Source organism: Eptatretus burgeri, chromosome 7 (genome assembly GCF_056783735.1).
Source record: "Eptatretus burgeri isolate ZD-2024b chromosome 7, Ebu_testis_v1, whole genome shotgun sequence".
Classification (NCBI taxonomy): Eukaryota; Metazoa; Chordata; class Myxini; order Myxiniformes; family Myxinidae; genus Eptatretus; species Eptatretus burgeri.
Window position 1 is genome coordinate 89,194,769 of NC_140967.1, and position 19,305 is coordinate 89,214,073.

General features: G+C 46.3%; 1 protein-coding gene and 1 pseudogene across 2 annotated transcripts in view; both read left to right on the plus strand.

Moving 5' to 3' along the window:
- The window catches only part of XPO1 (exportin 1), a 133,289-nt gene extending 114,194 nt beyond the window's left edge, over positions 1-19,095 (plus strand). For both annotated transcript variants that reach the window (XM_085890382.1, XM_085890381.1), the window contains exons 23-25: positions 5,480-5,642; positions 5,992-6,088; positions 17,632-19,095. In XM_085890382.1, the coding sequence (XP_085746508.1) occupies positions 5,480-5,642; positions 5,992-6,088; positions 17,632-17,778 (407 nt within the window). In that variant the 3' untranslated portion in view covers positions 17,779-19,095. The remainder of the gene's footprint in view (positions 1-5,479; positions 5,643-5,991; positions 6,089-17,631) is intronic.
- On the plus strand, positions 15,893-17,625 carry LOC147023744 (uncharacterized; annotated as a pseudogene).
- Positions 19,096-19,305: the final 210 nt, after the last annotated feature.

Genomic DNA, 19,305 nt, shown 5'->3' on the forward strand with positions numbered 1-19,305 from the left:
AGGGGGTGCTCGCGACGGTGCCGGGAGCTGCACGCCCGAGGAAGGCCGGCAGCGCGACCTGGCCGAGGTGGAGACGCACACCAGGGATAATAAAGATCCTCTATACCCCGAGCATCAGCAACCCCCTCCTGTTTCCCCCCGCGCTGAGATAGTGCGACCAAGGGGGCCCCTTTCCCACCCCCTGCCAGGCACTGTCCGCGAGGCCCGCGGAGTGAGGCGCCATCGCCGCTCCGCGTCTCATCACCAGACGGGTAGGCGCGACCCGGTCTCGGCCTCAGGCCCGCCTCATTCTTGAGGGTATTTCTTTTCCTTGGTTTTGAGTATGTGTTGTCGGCGCCGTCTGTGAGGTAGAATTGTATAAGTGTTGCCGTGTGCTCGGTAGTCGGTATTAGCTCTGCATTGTCTTCGCTTTTATATTTGCTTTTTGTGTAAATGGAATTGTGTTTTCTTTTTTTTGTGTGTGCTTTTGGTGGAATTGAATATGTGTGCTTCCCGTGTGCCGCGAATAAATGTGCTTTATTGTTGAACTGTTCTCCCGCTTCGCTTCGTCTTTTCCTCCATTGAATCCTCATCTTGCTTCACGTAAAGGGTTGGTAGTGGGCTGAATACGCCCGATAATTAATCGAACCGTCGAGGTCGACGATAACACCGCTCGGTTATTCTGATAGTACGGAACGGGTCGCTTAAGTGGCCCGTGTCCGAAGTCGACCTGCGGCGAGGTGCGATCGCCCGGTCTACCCTCCGCGTGGGTACTTAGGTAGGTCGAATTTGGCGAGCAACCCTATCCCACGCGGGGGCTGATTGGCTCGATCGCGGTGAGACCGAAAGGTCCACCCGTGACTGGTTCCCGGCGTTAGTCCGAGAGGGTCACGACTGGATTGTCCGTCCGGTGGGCGACGTGCCGCGATTCGAGTTACGTGGCCGTCAGCACGCCGGCGGGCGCGGAATCCGCAACAATATATATATATATATATATATATATATATCTGTATATATATATATATATATCTGTATATATATATATATATATCTGTATATATATATATATATATATATATATATATATATATATATATATATATATATATATATATATATATATATATATATATATATATATATATATATATATATATGTGTATATATATATATATATATATATATATATATATATATATCTCTGTATGTATATATATATATATATATATATATATATATATGTATATATATATATATATATATATATATATATATATATATATATATATGTATATATATATATATATATATATATATATATATCTGTATATATATATATATATATGTATATATATATATATATCTGTATGTATATATATATATCTGTATGTATGTAATTCTAATGGGTTTCGTTCATGTCTCGGCTTTGCGTATTCAATATTAAAAATTGCAAACTGAACCACTTCCTTCAGACACAGGCATGATTTTTAAAAAAAATTTTAATACTCTGCTAGTCAAACAAAACTGAAAATCATTCCAAACACAAAACTTCCTTTTTTAAGGACTTCATAGAGGACACAAACAACAGGCACGAATAACTAAAGTAACATGTTAAATAAGGTGGTTTAATAGATGCTGCATCAATGGCGGTAAACTTAAAAAAAAAAATTCTACATTTACAATTCTTGTGTAATTTAAATTTATACCAGACTCAGTGGTGTTATGGTTAGAGTGTCCGTTCCAAGTCAGAGGTCGACGGTTCAAACCCTGACCAAGTCGTACCAAAGACTTCAAGAAATGGTTCGTGCTACTTCCTTGCCTGACGCTCAGCATGTAAAAGGATAGAGCACGGACGATCCCAATAGGTTGGCATCCATGGGGAGGATGAAACGCCTCACTGAGTGTGGTGAAAAAAGCGGCGCCAGTGTTGTGACATCGCTGGTACCCAGAGTATCCTGGGATGTGACTGCACTTTCCCCAAGCTCAGTGGCTGTTTGTCTTGTCAGTATGTCCATGTGTGTATGACTGGCAAATCCATTACGAGGCTTACACCGTGTGTGTGTGTGTGTGCGTGCGTGCACGCGTGCTTGCGTGCGTGTGTGCGCGTGCGTGCGTGTGTGTGTGTGTGTGTGTGCGTGCGTGCACGCGTGCGTGCGTGTGCGCGCGCGTGTGTGCGTGTGCGCGCGCGCGTGTGTGCGTGTGCGCGCGTGCGTGCGTGTGCGCGCGCGCGTGCGTGCGTGTGCGCGCGCGCGTGCGTGCGTGTGCGCGCGCGCGTGCGTGCGTGTGTGCGCGCGCGTGCGTGCGTGTGTGCGTGCACGCACGCACACGCAAACACTGTGGAACATAAATCGCCTTTTTGGCATTTTCAAATCCCTTCCGTTTCGCTGTAATTGGACAAAATATGGGATATTTTACTTCAGGTGTTCTCTGAATTCAAGTTGCTGCTGTAGTTTTGTGCTCCTTCCATGGCCGTCATACTATAGAGCAAGGGTCGGGAACGTTTTTGACTCAGAGAGCCATTAAAGCAAAATATTTGTAAATCTATTTCAGTGAGAGCCATATAATATATTTTAAGACTGAATTCAACTAAATGTGAGTATAATAAGCTTCTGAATTTATTCTTTTAAATAATGTTGTTATAATACTCACCATTAATGGGACTTCTGGTGCTGCATGGATTTGCTGATGGCTTTGTAGTCTGGTTGGTACTTGGTGAGGTTAAGCTTCATGCAAGCGTTGAGGCTTTCATCCGTTCGACGTGATCGTAGGTTGGACTTGATGTTTTTAAGATGTGAGAATGACTGCTCACATGCATACGTAGATCCAAACAAGGTTAATACAGCAATACTCACACGCTGCAGTGTGAGGTATGTGACAGGAAGCGCGTTCCAAGTTTTGATAATCAGCTCGTCTTCGGATTGAAGTTTTTTCATTTCTGTCCACATGTGCTTGCTCGCCAACTCTGCTTTCTGTCGTGCGATTCTTTCCAAATCCTCATTCAGTGACTTGAACTTATTCACCCACATGTCTGAGGCCTTCAGGTCAGCCACTTCTGCTTCAAAATCTCTGACGGAGACACCAGAAATGTAACTCAGGTCGGCTGTGTTCAGTGAACACTCGTTTGGATGGGTGATGAACTTAAAAAGACGAGTGTGCTCACGAAATTCTCCAAAGCGTGCTTTGGATGACTGTAGGAGACTGGATGTGAAGCCAGCTAACTGGTGGAGATCAAAGTTTTGAGTGGGCTCACTTGCTGTGCATGCATCTTTAAATTGTCTCAGTTTTTCAAAATGTAGTAAACGACCTGTTTCAAGATCCATGATAAAGAGCTCCAGCTTGTTTTCAAAAGCAAACACGGCTTGTTGAAGGGATAACACTGTATTTCCAATGCCTTGCATTTTCACGTTGAGCTCGTTCAGATGTTCAGTCATATCCACGAGATAGTAAAACTTGAGGAGCCACTCAGTTTCGGCTAGCTCAGGATGCTCAATCCCTTTCATTTCAAGGAAAGTCCGGATTTCGTTCAGGCAAGCCGCAAAACGGCTAAGCACCTTCCCTCTTGACAACCAACGCACATTGCTGTGCAAAAGCAGACCGTGATAGTTATTTCCAACTTCATCCAGCAGTGTTTTAAACTGGCGACCATTTAAGGCTCGGGCAACAATAAAATTGATCACACGAATGACCAGCGACATCACTTCGCCAAGCTGCCCATCACACATCTGAGCACAAAGTGCCTCCTGGTGTAGAATGCAATGGAAACTTAGGATGGGTCTATTTTCATGTTCATGGAGAAGCGCCACAAATCCTTTGTTTTTCCCCACCATACACGGAGCACCATCAGTACACACCGAGATAAGTTTATCCATTCGTAGATTTTTTTCTTGAGCGAACTCCATTGAAGACATGAATAAATACTCACCTCTTGTGGACCCTTTTATTGGCAGAACAGCAAGACTTTCTTCGCGCAGTGTATCACCAGCAGCATATCTTGCAATCACATTGAACTGTGACAAATGGCTTTCGTCTGTTGACTCATCCAAAGCCAGGGAAAAGAACGGCGCTGTATTTATGTCCTTCACTTGCGTTTCCTCCACTTGGTTTGCCATCATGATGGTACGATCATGAACAGTTCTTGCCGACAGAGGCATGTCTTGTATCCGTTTGATTATCTTGTCTTTGTTCGGAAGATCATCAAAAGTTCATTGGCGACATCCAGCATGAACGTTTTAGCATACTCGCCATCTGTGAATGGTTTTCCGTTCCTCACTATTGCTAAAGATCCAGCAAAGCTGGCGGAATTATAGTCACCTTGCCGGGTCCATACGCGGACTTGCTGCTGGCTGGCTTGCACCCTGCTCAGTAGCTCTTGGCACGCTTTCTTTCTGCCGTCTCCCACAGGGTATTTTGATGCAAAGGTAGCATGGCGCGTGTCGAAGTGCCGCTTTATATTCGACCGTTTCATCGATGCAATTTTGTCATTGCAAATTAGACACACCACAGAACCTGCTCTCTCCACAAAGGCGAATTCTTTGGCCCATTCGTCCTGAAATGTACGATACTCCTCATCTTTTTTTCTTTTCGCCATCTTCTTCGTCGAAGGGTTAGCTTTGAGCAAATGAGAGAGAGGGAGATGTTGACCCAAGTGAGTCTGGCTGGCCTGCGCACGGGCTGACATACTCGAGAGGTGCGGCGCGGCCGGCCGACTCTGGGATGCTGTCGCCTCAGCGGTGGCGCGTGATTGGTCGAGATGAATTCCGTGACGCGTCTCGGCGGCGGCACGTCATTGGAGGAACCGAAATCACGAGTCGCCTCAGCGGTGGCGCGTGATTGGTCGAGATGAATTCCATGACGCGTCTCGGCGGCGGCACGTCATTGGAGGAACCGAAATCACAACTCGCGTCGGCCGCATGACTGGACGAAACAAAAACCGCTTCAGACAATTCGGAGGTGTTTTTTCTTCTCTCCTTCTGCCAAGTTCAGCCCTGCACATGAATGAAGCATGACACCATTCAAACTATAGGTAAAGCTTCTGCGAGAAATATTGGGCTTTCCAAGTTTCAAACTCCAATTTTATCTGCGAGCCAGATGCAATCATCAAAAGAGCCATACCTGGCTCACGAGCCACACGTTCCCGACCCCTGCTATAGAGTATACATACATTCTGAAGGGTATTAGATTACCAATGGTACTATTTTTTTGTTTTTCGCTTGTACAATGGCAGAAGCCCTTGGGAATGAAGCATGACAGACACAGGAATGGACGCTTCTCCTTTTAGTAATTAAATACCATATTCTTGTATCTTCAGTTTGTTCGGTGACCAGTTTTCCCAGCTTCAAGGGCCTTTCCTTTCCCTTCCCAGACCCATAAAATGGTTCTGGCTTCATGGATCATTTTTTTGGGGGGAGGGGGGGTTGTGCTCATTGGTGCTCAAATGCTGATTGTTTATTCATAGTTCCTGACTGCTATGTTGTTACATTACATGTGTTGTTTCACATAGGCCTTTCAATGCATGCCACCATTCTGGCATACATGTTCAGCCTGGTGGAGGAGAACCGCGTGACTTCTCCACTTAACCCGACCAACCCCTCCATCAACAACCAAGCATTTGTGCAAGAATACATCGCAAACCTTCTGAAATCTGCATTCCCGCACTTGCAGGAGTAAGACCCGAGTCGTAATGTTTTTTTTTTTTCTTTTTCTTGGTAATGGCATCCTTAATCAACTTGTTGGGATTGGAAACAGTTGTTAGGAGTGGAGGGTGGGTGGCAATGGAGGGGAGAAGGCTGGCTGGGGGTGGGGGTTGTGGGTGGCTGTACATCATAACTGCAAATCTTTGTTGTTGGTAAATAAGCAATAAAAGGGTTTTTGTTCTGTAGTGAAAGCGATTGTAGTTTGGCGTGCAGTCTCACACTCCGAGTTTACCTTCGAGTTATTTCGGTCAATAAACTGAATAAGTTTGGTGTTTTAATTAACTTTTAACTTTACCTTGATTTGCCTTTATCTTTGCAGTGCCCAAGTGAAGGTGTTTGTGACTGGTTTGTTCAGCTTAAACCAAGACATTCCTGCTTTCAAGGAACATTTGAGGGACTTCCTGGTGCAGATCAAAGTAAGTACAAAGGGCTTTGTGTGTGATTTCTTCCCTTGTTTGCATATAAACAAAATCGATGAAACAAGTGTTGTCTTCAACTTAAATGCTGAAGCTTAAGAACATTAAAACAAGCTCAGCGTGCTGAAGTGCTTGCCGGGACACCACACCACATCACCGTCCGTGCTACTCTCCTAGTGAGAATCATCACTACTATTATTCGTGTCCAATTGATACGGCTCCACATGATGCTGGATCCTCTCCCATGTCCATTTCTCCAAATTCTGAGCTGAACTCGAAGCATGACGGCCCATAATACTCGATTTACCAAACCGCTTTCCTTTGTGGGTACGAAATCCTGAATTTCCAATTAGGGAATTCAGACATCCTATATATCAAGATCTACCTCTGTTGACGTTGTCGCTGTGGGCAGGAAATCCGTTGCAGACATATATGGGACATTTTAACAAAAGCGGGCCAGGTAACGGTAAAGAACAAACTCAAAAATCAACTTTCTTTGATATTCTCAAAATAGTGCTTGAACCCCTTATAAGGCCTAGAAAAATGTTCAAATGATGTCAGCAATGCAGGATCACCATAAGGCCTCTGCACTGACTGGGCAATATATGCTTAATAAAAATTCTCGGACAGTCTTTACCGTTACCTGACCCGCTTTTGTGAAAATGTCCCATACCATCCATCTGCTATCGAGGTGTTTTGAAGCGATGAAGTTTTATTTCTCTTTTTTTTCTTATTATTGTTTTTAGCTCGTCTACGACAAAGTCGAGATGAGCTGTTGAAAGCCGTAACGATGTCCTTCAGTCCGTTCTTCCTTCCATCAGGCAGTCAGTGGGTCCATTAACATTGTTTTTACTCCTCCGAGGCGGATAACAAATCATTTTGAAGCTCGGCATGATGATTGATGACGTCGACGCACAAAAGCTAATGGAGCCCTTTAAACAAAAATTCCATCCAGTTGCTGAGATAATTAGCTAATTAACTCGAAATGTAATCATTATGTCCATCACATATCTCAAGATTCCGTCATCGATGTTTCCTCATTATTTAATTTTAACCTCTTAATTTAATGTGACCTTAAAATCATTATTTAATTTAATCTCAGAATTAAATTTTAACTTTGTAATGTCATTCATGCCCTGTGTGTGTCTGAGTAGGATATCTCAAAAAGTTATGGACGCATTCGAACAAAATTTGGTGGACAGGTTGGGTGTGTGACGAGGACTAAGTGATTTGATTTTGGTGAAGATTCGGATCCACATCGAGATACATGGATTTTAAAGTGATTTGATTCTTCACCATTGAGAGATAGGGCCAAAAACGAAACACAGTGTAGCATGATATCTCAAAAGTTGTGGATGGACTGTGATAAAACTTAGTGGATGAGTTGTGTCGGTGACAAGAACAAGCCACTTAGATTTCGGTTCAGGTCCGGATATGCATCTGGCCTATCAGTGGGTACATGCAAACCGTTCAGCCTGGTGGAGGTATGCGCTCAACCAAGTGCTGTTCTAGTTTATTTGAAGACCACAACGGGAAAACCAGAGATGTCAGGATAAGTCAATTTTGAAGAAACTGAAAAACAAAGTTTCAAGACTTTGGTGGACTGTTTAATAACTGTCATATAGATTTCTTTTCCAGTAAAAGGAAGAGTGATCATTGGCCGATCAAATTAAGCATGTAGCATTTGCCAAGCTTCTGTGTTATTTAATTAAAGAGCAAAGAACGAATCAATGTTGCAGACTAACATCACTGGTTATTCCCTTGTTTAATAATTGCCATGCAATTTTAACCCAGGATGTGTAGCAAATTCATGCTTGTTAGTTATTAGCATACATTACATGACTGGTGATCACAGATTATTTTTTTCAACATTAAACGGTCATTGTTTTTTTTGTTTGATTGGTGTTCAACGCCATACTCAAGGGTATTTCGCTTATATGACGACGGATTCTCCATTTCTTACTCCGTACTACTTAATATGATGGAAAACCGGGAGGAAACCAAGGATAAACCACCCCCGCGATAGCTGAAGTCACCTCATGTGACTCCCTCATATACCTAAGCAGGTTGATTGGGCGGTGGGTACATCGAATGAGGATGGGTACTCAGACGCGCTAACCATTAAGCCACGGCGTGGGTCCCATAAAAGTCACAATAAAGGTTTGACCAGGCTTGAACCACGATATGCACCAACTACGGAGCCCATGATATAACCAAATAGGCCATTGTAGTGCTCAGAGTTTATGCTGTGAAAGTTTTATAACCTTTCATTTTTTAGTTTCTCAACTCTGAATATTATGGTGGAACAGTTAACATGAATGAAAGGGAGATAACCAGGAGTAAAGTACTGACAACTCTGGGTTTCTACTTGTTCAGCTTTGGCAACACTTGTTTTTTCATTGCATGGCGAAACTTTATACCATATAAATTATGTGACACCCCTGGTTATTTGTTAAAGTAATATTGTGAGAGGAAACCTCATGTTGCCAACTATTGGCTGGTGCAATAACCCTGAAATTTATAAAAAGTGACATCTGTGGTTTTCCCCTTGTGGTCTTCATTTACTTACAAGCAAAAACAACCCGTAGCTTTGCTGACGGGAATATTAATAGGGGTAGGGAGTGATGAAGGGTGGGGGAGCGAGGAGGTGTGGGAGGCGAGGAGAGTGGGGAGCGAGGGGGGGTTGGGAAGGGAAGGTATCATGAGGGCAGGGGAAGGGAAGGCAGCAGACCAGGGTGAAAGTGCTTTCAATCATTGATTGCGAAAGGGAACTTGTTGCTGTAACAGACTTTTCTTTCTTTGAATACGCATTCTCAACAGTGACTAATAGGTGTTTGTCTCTCTCTCTCACACTCACACTTTCTCATACTCTCTCACACTCGCTCTCACTCACACTCGCTCTCACTCACACTCGCTCTCACTCACACTCACACTCGCTCTCACTCACACTCGCTCTCACTCACACTCGCTCTCACTCACACTCGCTCTCACTCACACTCGCTCTCACTCACACTCGCTCTCACTCACACTCGCTCTCACTCACACTCGCTCACTCACGCTCACTCACTCACGCTCACTCACACACGCTCACTCACTCTCTCTCACTCTCACACTCACTCACTCACACTCACTCACTCATGCTCACTCACTCTCGCTCACTCACTCTCACGTTCACTCTCACACTCGCACACACTCGCTCTCACTCACTCTCACACTCACACACTCTCACTCACTCACACTCTCTCACACTCGCACTCGCACACACTCGCTCTCACTCACACACACTCTCACACTCGCTCTCACATTCACTCTCGTGCTCACTCTCGTGCTCACTCTCGCTCTCACTCACTCGTTCTCACTCACACTCATGCTCACACACACACTCGCTCTCGCTCACTCTCACTCTCGCACTCACACACACTCACGCTCGCTCACTCACACACTCTCACTCACTCACTCGCTCTCACACTCGCTCACTAACACTCACACACTCTCGCTCACTCTCACACTCAGAACTCACACTCTCACTCTATCTCGCACTCACGCTCACTCACACTCACTCTCAAACACACTTGCTCTCACTCACTCACACACTTACTCTCTCACTCACGCTCACTCTCTCACACTCACACTCACCCTCACTCTCTCACACTCGCTCTCACTCACTCTCACACTCAGAACTCACCCTCACACTCTATCTCCCACTCACACTCACTCACACTCACTCACTCTCACACACACTTGCTCTCACTCTCTCTCACACTTACTCTCTCGCTCACTCTCTCACACACACTCACTCTCTCACACACTCACACTCGCTCACACACTCACTCATTCTCACACTCACTAGCTCACTCTCACACTCACTAGCTCACTCTCACTAGCTCACTCTCACACTCACTCACTCTCACTATCTCACGCTCACTCTCGCACTCACACACTCGCTCTCACTCACTCTCACACTCCTCACTCACACTCGCTCACTCACACTCGCTCACTCTCACACACTCTCACTCACTCGCTCTCACACACACTCGCTCACACTCACACACACTCGTTCTCTCACGCTCATTCTCGCGCTCACTCTCACACTCACTCACTCACTCTCTCGCTCACTCTCACACTCACTCACTCTCACACTCGCTCTCACGCTCACACTCTCACACACTCACGCTCACTCACGCTCGCACTCACTCACGCTCACTCTCACTCTCATGCTCACACACTCTCACTATCTCACACACACTCACACACTCTCACTCGCTCTCTCTCTCACACTCACTCACACACTCTCACTCTCTCACACTCACGCTCGCTCACTCTCACACTCACTCTCGCTCACTCTCACACTCGCCCACGCTCTCACACTCACGCTCACACTCACGCTCACTCTCACCCTTACTCTCTCAAACGCTCACACTCGCTCTCACTCACTCTCACGCTCACTCTATCTCACACTCACTCTCACACGCTCACACTCACTCTCGCTCTCACTATCTCACACACTCACTCACTCTCACTATCTCACACACACTCTCACTCTCGCACTCACACTCTCACACTCTCACACTCTCGCTCACTCTCACACTCGCCCACGCTCTCTCACACTCTCACCCTCACTATCTCATACTTACGCTTACTCACACTCACGCTCACTCACTCTCACGCTCACTCTCACACTCACACACACTCGCTCTCACGCTCACTCTCAAACTCACACACACTTGCTCTCACACTCGCACTCACTCACTCGCTCTCACTCTCACACTCTCTCTCACTTTCACACTCGCCCAAGCTCTCACTCTCTCACACGCTCACTCACCCTCACACTCGCTCACTCTCACACTCGCAATCACGCTCACTCTATCTCACACTCACTCACGCTCGCACTCACACTCACTCACTCACACTCGTTCTCAGGCTCACACTCTCACTCACACGCTCACACTCGCTCACACTCACTCACACTCACTCGCTCATACTCATACTCGCACTCGCTCTCACACTCACTCACTCTCACTATCTCACACTCACTCTCGCACTAACACACTCTCTCTCACTCACTCTCACTGTCACACTCGCTCACTCACACTCACTCTCGCTCATGCTCACTCTCACACTCGCACACTCTCGCTCACTCCTCTCACTCGCTCACTCACACACACTCGCTCACTCACACACACTCGCTCACACACACACGCTCACTCTCTCACATGCTCACTCTCGCTCTCACTCACTCTCACTATCTCGCACTCACGCTCGCACTCCCTCTCACACTCCCTCTCTCTCACGCTCACTCTCTCACTCTCTCACTCACTCACTCACTCTCACGCTCACTCTCACGCTCACTCTCACACTCGCTCTCACTCTCTCGCTCACACACTCGCTCACACTCTCACTCACTCGCTCACTCTCACACTCGCAATCACGCTCACACTATCTCACGCTCGCACTCACTCATACGCTCACACTCCCTCTCACTCACTCTCACGCTCACTCTTACTCTTTCACACTCACACACTCTCACACTCACACTCGCTCACTCTAACACTTGCTCACACTCGCCCACGCTCTCTCACCCTCACTCTCACGCTCACTCTTACTCTTTCACACTCACACACTCTCACACTCGCTCACTCTAACACTTGCTCACACTCACACTCGCCCACGCTCTCTCACCCTCACTCTCACACGCTCACACTCTCACTTACGCTCACACTCTCACTCACGCTCACCCACACTCGCGCTCACTCTCACACACTCACCCTCATGCTCACGATCTCACACTCACGCTCACTCATGCTCGCACTCACACTCACTCTCACACACTCCCTCTCGCTCACTCTCACACTCGCCCATGCTCTCTCTCACTCTCACTCTCACACTCACTCACTCTCACACTCACACTCACTCACACTCGCTCACTCTCACACACTCACGCTCACGCTCGCACTCACTCTCACACTCCCTATCACTCACTCTCACTCTCACACACACTTGCTCTCACTCACTCACACACTCGCTCACACTCGCTCTCGCTCACACTCGCTCACTCTCACGCTCACTCTCACACTCGCTCACACTCACACACTCTCGCTCACTCTCACACTCACTCTCGCTCTTGCTCGCTCTCACTCACTCATACTCGCTCACTCTCTCACTCGCTCACACTCACTCACGATCGCACTCACTCTCACGCTCACACTCCCTCTCACACTCACACACACTTGCTCTCACTCACTCACACTCACTCACTCTCACGCTCACACACACTCGCTCCCGTTCACTCTCACTCTCACACTCACTCACACTCGCTCACTCTCACTCTCGCTCACTCCCACGCTCACTCACTCACTCTCACACTCACTCACTCTCACACTCACTCTCACTATCTCACACACACTCTCACTCTCACACTCGCAGAGATGCCAACTTTTGGAAATCAGAATTAGGGAGGATTTGCAACCGACACTAAATAATGTGCGCTAAGCGCACATCTCGAGCGCGGAGCGCTCGACCCTTGCGGCGGGGTCCAGGGCCCGCCTTAGGGCCCTGGAAGCTCTGGGGTTCTAGACGCTCTCTTGTGCCCTCTGAGCCCTATTTTGGAGCATTTAACATGTTAAGAATTCCCACTTTTTGAACAAAAAAAGGGGAAAATTGTGCACTTTTTAATGTTACATGTATGTTAATATTAGTAAGTTAGGGGACAATCAAAGATTAACAAAAAGCACAAAAGAAGCAATATTTTTCTTACCTTACTGGCTGGTACTACTGCTGCTTGCTTTTTCCATGGCAGCTTTGCTGAGTGACAGCTGTGTGGCTCTTTTAGCCCTTCTGATTATGTCTTTGCTGTATTCTCTCTGGTAGCAAGGGGTGCTATGAGCTAGTTTTTCAATTAAGAGAGCTTCCAGGGTTTTGACACTCAAATTGGGACGAAATTCAGTATGATTCTTCCGTACAAGACTGAGTGCCCGCTCACATGATGCGTTCGAATGAGGAATGACCAAGATTCCCTTCATCACTTTGCTCAAATTAGGATACTTCTTGGCACCAGTGCAGGGATCTGTGAGCTGTGAAATCCGATGCCACTGCTCATCCACTCTCACTGTCTCAGTAGCAATTGTAGCTATGGAGGCGTCTGCCTGGTAGTGAGCGAATTCACTCTCAAGACTGTCTATGTCACTATCACCGCCACTGAACAGACAGGGGAATTTCTTGATGAAAAACTCCACACAGTCAAACCCCACTTCTTGGTGTAGCTTAACATCCAGCACCTGAGCATGCTTGGCTAATTCATCATCTAGCGGCCAGGTTTTGAAGATGTAATTGCAGGCTTTCACATAATATGAGCGAACTGCACTGAAGAAACCTTGGATGTCTGACTCACTCAGAGTGAAGGTGGATTTCTTGAGACTCCTTTGTTCCCTTATATACAGTTTGGCATCGTTCCCAATCATGAGGTCCTCATCATTCTTCTGATGATTTCTGTCAGAGAAGGGTACATTTACCAGAGCAACCGATGACACCGATGGTTTCAAAAACCGTACGAAGATATCTTTCAGAAGACCATTCAATTCTCCGTGTAGGAGATGAATACAGGGCTCGTCTCTTTGGAGCAGAAGATTCCCCTTCTCAAAAAGCTTGTTAGCATATCGAAGGAAGAAACAATAGAGTTTTGTTTGTGGAGACAAGAACATCCTGTTGACACGTTTTTTCTCTAGATTCCTGCACAGTGTTTGAGGAAGATGCGCTTTTAGTTGTAGAACTCGTAGTACACTTAGCCGCAGGGCGATCACACTTGCATTTACTGCCAGCAGAAGAGGTCAGACTCGTAGTACCAGATCCAATTTTACGTTTGAGGAGAGAGCTTGAGGTAGGTGCAGCCAAGGAAGAAGACCTCTGATTCGAAGGTTTTGCTGAGCTTCTATCAAGTGATTTGGCAAAAGCAGAACTTAACTTGGGTCCTTCTTTGCCTGTAGATGGGACTATCACAGTCTTTCTCGACTCTGAAGGGATCTGCTTTGTAGATGAACGTGATGAAGGGCCGGTGATGCTACCTGCTCTCAGCATTGGTTTTGGTGCTGTCCCTGCTGTCTTCTTCGCAGCAGATACTGCAGTGGTAGTGGTGAATGCTGCTCCACTAGTGCTTGATCCTGCAGTGCCAGTACTGGCAGTAGATACAGTGCCGTCCTTCTTGCTCGTTGTTAGAGTCTTGGCTACAGTTGGTTGCATTTTTCTTCGTACTTCTTCTTTGAAGAAGAGGCGAAGTGGCTCCCACTGTTCAATCAGCCTGTCTAGGCACTGACCAAGGGACAGCTACCTTGTTGCGACATGCTTCAGAATCTTGTGTGTCGGGGCATCACAGAGTTCTTGCAGTGCTTTCACTCCTTTGACGCGTTTACTACTTTTGTCCAAGTAGTAGTAAATATAGATGAGAAAGTCATCTAATTCAATGGGTAAGGCCTGAGCCGCCTTCTTGGCCGTATTGTGCATCATATGGCAAGGGCATCCCATGATGTAGCACTCTGGATTTTGTTTGTGGATATAAGCAGCGACTCCTTTGTGCTTGCCCACCATGACAGAGGCATTATCAGCACAAAAGGAAACACAATTTCCCCACGGAATTTTCCTGTCACTGAACTCATGATCAAGCAGTTTGAAAATGTTTTCTCCAGTGGAATCTTGTTTGCACGCAGGCAAACTTAGCAAACCTTGCTTCACAATCCCAGCACTGTTGTCATAGTACGAAATCAGGACAGGATATAGCTGGGCCTCATCACTGTCATTGCTACCGTCTGTAGCTAGGCTAAATGGAGCTAGTCTAGCAATATCGGCAATAGATGAAGCAGTAACATTTGACAACTCACCAATTATTGCTGAAGTTTTTGTTCTTGCACATCCATACTTTGAAGCAACTTTTGAATCTGGAAACATCTTTTGAAATAGAGGTCCAGCATGATCTGAGACTGATATGGGCAAGTTATGTTCCACAATAAATCCACTAAAGAGAAGTTCCGCTCGGGTAACATCCTCTTCCTCGCTTGTCCCTTGTTTGGTGAAATAATTCAGAAGTGTACCGGTACTCGTGCTCGAAGATCTCTCCTTTGCAATGTCTGTGTGCCGTTTGCTTCCAACGTGCTTCCGAATATCATCGCGACCTCCGTGCTCAACTGAAATATCAACGCTGCATACTGTACAATACGCATGATGAATTCCTCTTTCAGACTTTCGAATACACGGGTATTGGAGACTGTATTCGGTCTTGTACTTCTGAGACCATTTCTTGGTCTTCGTAAGCTTCTTTTCTGTCATTTCGTAATCAACATCGAGGGCTTGAAGCATCGGTAACTTCGAAGTCGATGTTCCACAGCTGCAGCGCGACTCGTAGAACTCTAGCGGCTGTTAAACACCGCACGGTGGTCGCCACCGCCGGGCTGGTACGGGGCCCAGCTGCATGCAGTGAGCGTATCGCATGCATATACACTGTGCATACATACCGCATGCACTGTATTGCACACATACCGCATGCACTAAATCTCAGTGCATGATCGCATAAGCGAGATCCAGACCCAATGTTTCGCTGCTCCTCATTTGAATTTGCAATTTTTTACGTACAATTTGGTAGCAGCGAACGTTATGGAGTTACCACATGCTATACGTAGCAGACGATGCTTTTCATTCAATTCTCATACTAGTACATTCTGATTAGTGAACAGTGCAAAAATATCAAAATTTCGGGAGGATAAGGATAGTGATCGTAAGGGCGGGAGTTTGGGTGAATTTTCGGAAGCCTCCCGATGAAATCGGGAGGGTTGGCATCTGTGCACTCGCTCACACTCACTCTCACACTCACACACACTCTCGCTCACTCTCGCTCGCTCTCACGCTCACACACGCTCACTCTCACACTCGCTCACTCACTCTCGCTCACTCTAACTCACACTCGCTCCCTCTCACTCTCACTCACTCGCTCTCACTCACGCTCACACTCATGCTCGCTCTCACGCACACTCACACTCACACACACCCTCACACTCACTCTCACACTCACACACACTCACGCTCGCTCTCACTCTTGCACACGCTCACACACTCGCTCACTCTCACTCTCACGCTCACTCTCACACACGCTCACTCACACACACTCACTCTCACACACGCTCACTCTCACACACGCTCACTCTCACACACGCTCACTCTCACACACGCTCACTCTCACACACGCTCACTCTCACACACGCTCACTCTCACACACGCTCACTCTCACACACGCTCACTCTCACACACGCTCACTCTCACACACACTCACGCTCACACTCACTCACACACTCGCTCTCACTCTCACACTCGCTCACCCTCACACACACTCACTCTCACGTTCACTCTCTCACACGCTCACTCTCACTATCTCACACACACTCGCTCTCACTCTCACACACACTCGCTCTTAATCACACTCTCACACACACTCGCTCTCACTCTCACACACACTCGCTCTTAATCACACTCTCACACACACTCGCTCTCACACACACTCGCTCTTAATCACACTCTCACTCTCACACACTCTCGCTCTCACACTCGCACTCACATTCTCTCTCTCTCTCTCTCTCTCTCTCTCTCTCTCTCTCTCTCTCTCTCTCTCTCTCTCTCTCTCTCTCTCTCCATATTAAATATATTACAGTAAAGAGCAAGGCCTATTGAACAAAGTGAAAGTGAGCATGCAACTTTTAGACTCATCTTTAACCTTCCTGAAATAGTTCCAAACTGCACTTCTGGACCTTTTCAACATGTCAAAACTTTATCAGTCGATGTATTGCCTACTCGTCTGTCAGCAAAGTAATCGGCACACTTTACCGGTCCAATTATAAATTCCTTACTATTCATTTCAGAGGAACACGTCCTCAGGGCGTGTTTAGTTTGCAAGTGACTTGCTTTTGCTGCTTTATTGCAAATTGGATGCCCCAGGGGCGTGTTCCTTTTCAATTAGTACATTACCAGGCCATGTGTCATAGGGACATGCCCAACAAGGACGAAAAAAAAATTCTCCGACAAAAAACGCTTCTTTCTCGGAAGTAGGAATTGCTCTGAATCGATGTAGATTCTGTTTTATGACTCATTTCCTTTCAATTCAATGGTTGGAATCGAGCACTTTGGAATCTATTCCACCCATCATTATTAAACACTCAAGCAAGCACTCCAACGAAACGGTTGATAAGGAACGCCTGGCTTGGCAAGCGATTAGTAATCGGTTAATTATCCTGAACACCAACGAGAGACGCCCGGAATGTCGAACAATGTCCAAATTGGACAAATTATCACTTTTTTTTTAACAGTCGGAACTGCTGCGAAGGTCAATTCCGCAACTTGCATTTTGAAACTTGGCTCAGGTTAAGACATTCAAGAGCTTATCGCATGTGCGGAAATTAAATAAAATCATGAACAATCCGTTCATTGACCAAAGAAGAAAAGGAAGGTTTAATGTTTGTGGTCACGGGGACTTGAATGTGGTTTGTATTTCTTTTTCTCACTCTTTGTTGAAGGAATTTGCGGGTGAGGACACAACTGACTTGTACCTGGAAGAGCGAGAGTCATCACTGCGACAGGCACATGATGAGAAACGCAAGATTCAGCTGTCTGTTCCTGGTATCTTGAATCCTCACGAAATGCCAGAGGAGATGTGTGACTAAGCCCCGCATCTTTCGGAATTTTATGGTTCTTGGAGGTGAGACCCGTGAGGTCCGTGTCTGCGTCCGAGGTGAAGATTGACGGCTGCCCGTTGGTTGCTAAAAGTTAAGTTTTTCCGTGATGGACTGCCTGTGTGATTGAAGTGCCTGAGTTTTTAAATGAACACTTATATCCTCAAACCCCATCCCCCCCTCCCCCCCAGGCAGCAAAATTCATTCTCATGTTTTGTTTTCCCCTTCCTCATCACTTGCTCAACTTCACCGACACTGCATTTTACTGTAAAATCACCGATCTGTTTCTTTTTGTGGAAAGTCACACGACCCACACCATCGGCCGCGTGTCGTCGTCGTCGGTGCTCGCGCGTGGTCAACGGCAGTACAAAAGCAAGGAAGGTTAATAGATGGATGTATATCCGTTCTGAATCGCAAATCTGATTTTGTGACAAAGTAGAATGCAAAGCAGCTTTGGCACAGGTGCATCGGGACTCGCTTTCTGCAGTTGTTGTTTGCAGGTTCTTCATCCACATCGATTCCACCCTCATGTGTACGCAGAATGATGTAAATGTCATGCAGGAAAGGTAGCCGTTTGAATTGCATACTGGCCCTGTTGTTGTCGTTCACTTTGGTGGTGGTAGGCGATATGGCTGAATGTGGTTAGTTTCCTCCTCTTCTTCCTTTGATCTTGCATCCAAAGATGTAATCGGTTTGTGCTTTGATCGACTGTTCTTCGTTCAGTGGTCACTTCGACCGTGATGGCTTGCAGTCGCTAAAAACGTCATTGCAAAGTTCCGGAAAAACTTTTCATTCTTCGGCGGCTCGTCATCAGTTTGTCCAAGACGTCGCATTTTCCATGCACGTCACGTGTCCTCCATACGTTCGGTTTCCACAGGCTAGCGTGGCGTGCCGACTGCGGGCGCACTTGACACGCCGCTAAAGCAGGCTAGGCTTTTACATCACTGTGGTACTCTATAATATATGCTTTACCCTCAGATGTATTTATTTTGCCCATTTATTTTTCTTTCTTTCCTTTTTTACACCTGATTCTGACATGATCCTGGAATGTTTTGAATGTACGCTTGTGACCTCCAGTGTTAAAACTGGTACATAATTTCAGTATTTGCAGCATATACAAATGTGGAAATGTTCTTTTGTGATTGGGTTTCTGCTTGGAATGGAGCTATGGGCTGGTTTCTTGCTGGTGCTTTAGATACAAGGTCACCGTGCTGGGAGAGGGATGGGTAGCATTGAAGTAGTGCTAAGTTTGTAAACTTCAGTACATATCCCGTTTGAGGGATCTCAATAAAAAAACTGTAAAACTTTTGTTTTGATTCAGTGCAAACTTGAACGATTTTGTAAACACCATGTATTATTTAAAGCTTTAAAAGAGTTCTTACCCTTTTTACAATGCTGTGAGCTCCAGCCTTGAATTGTGAATTACACCTTTACCACTGTCCAAAGGGCTATTCTCCTACACATGTACAAGCTCCTTTGCAAGGCTTGATGGGAGCAGGGGATGGAGGAAGGGGTTTC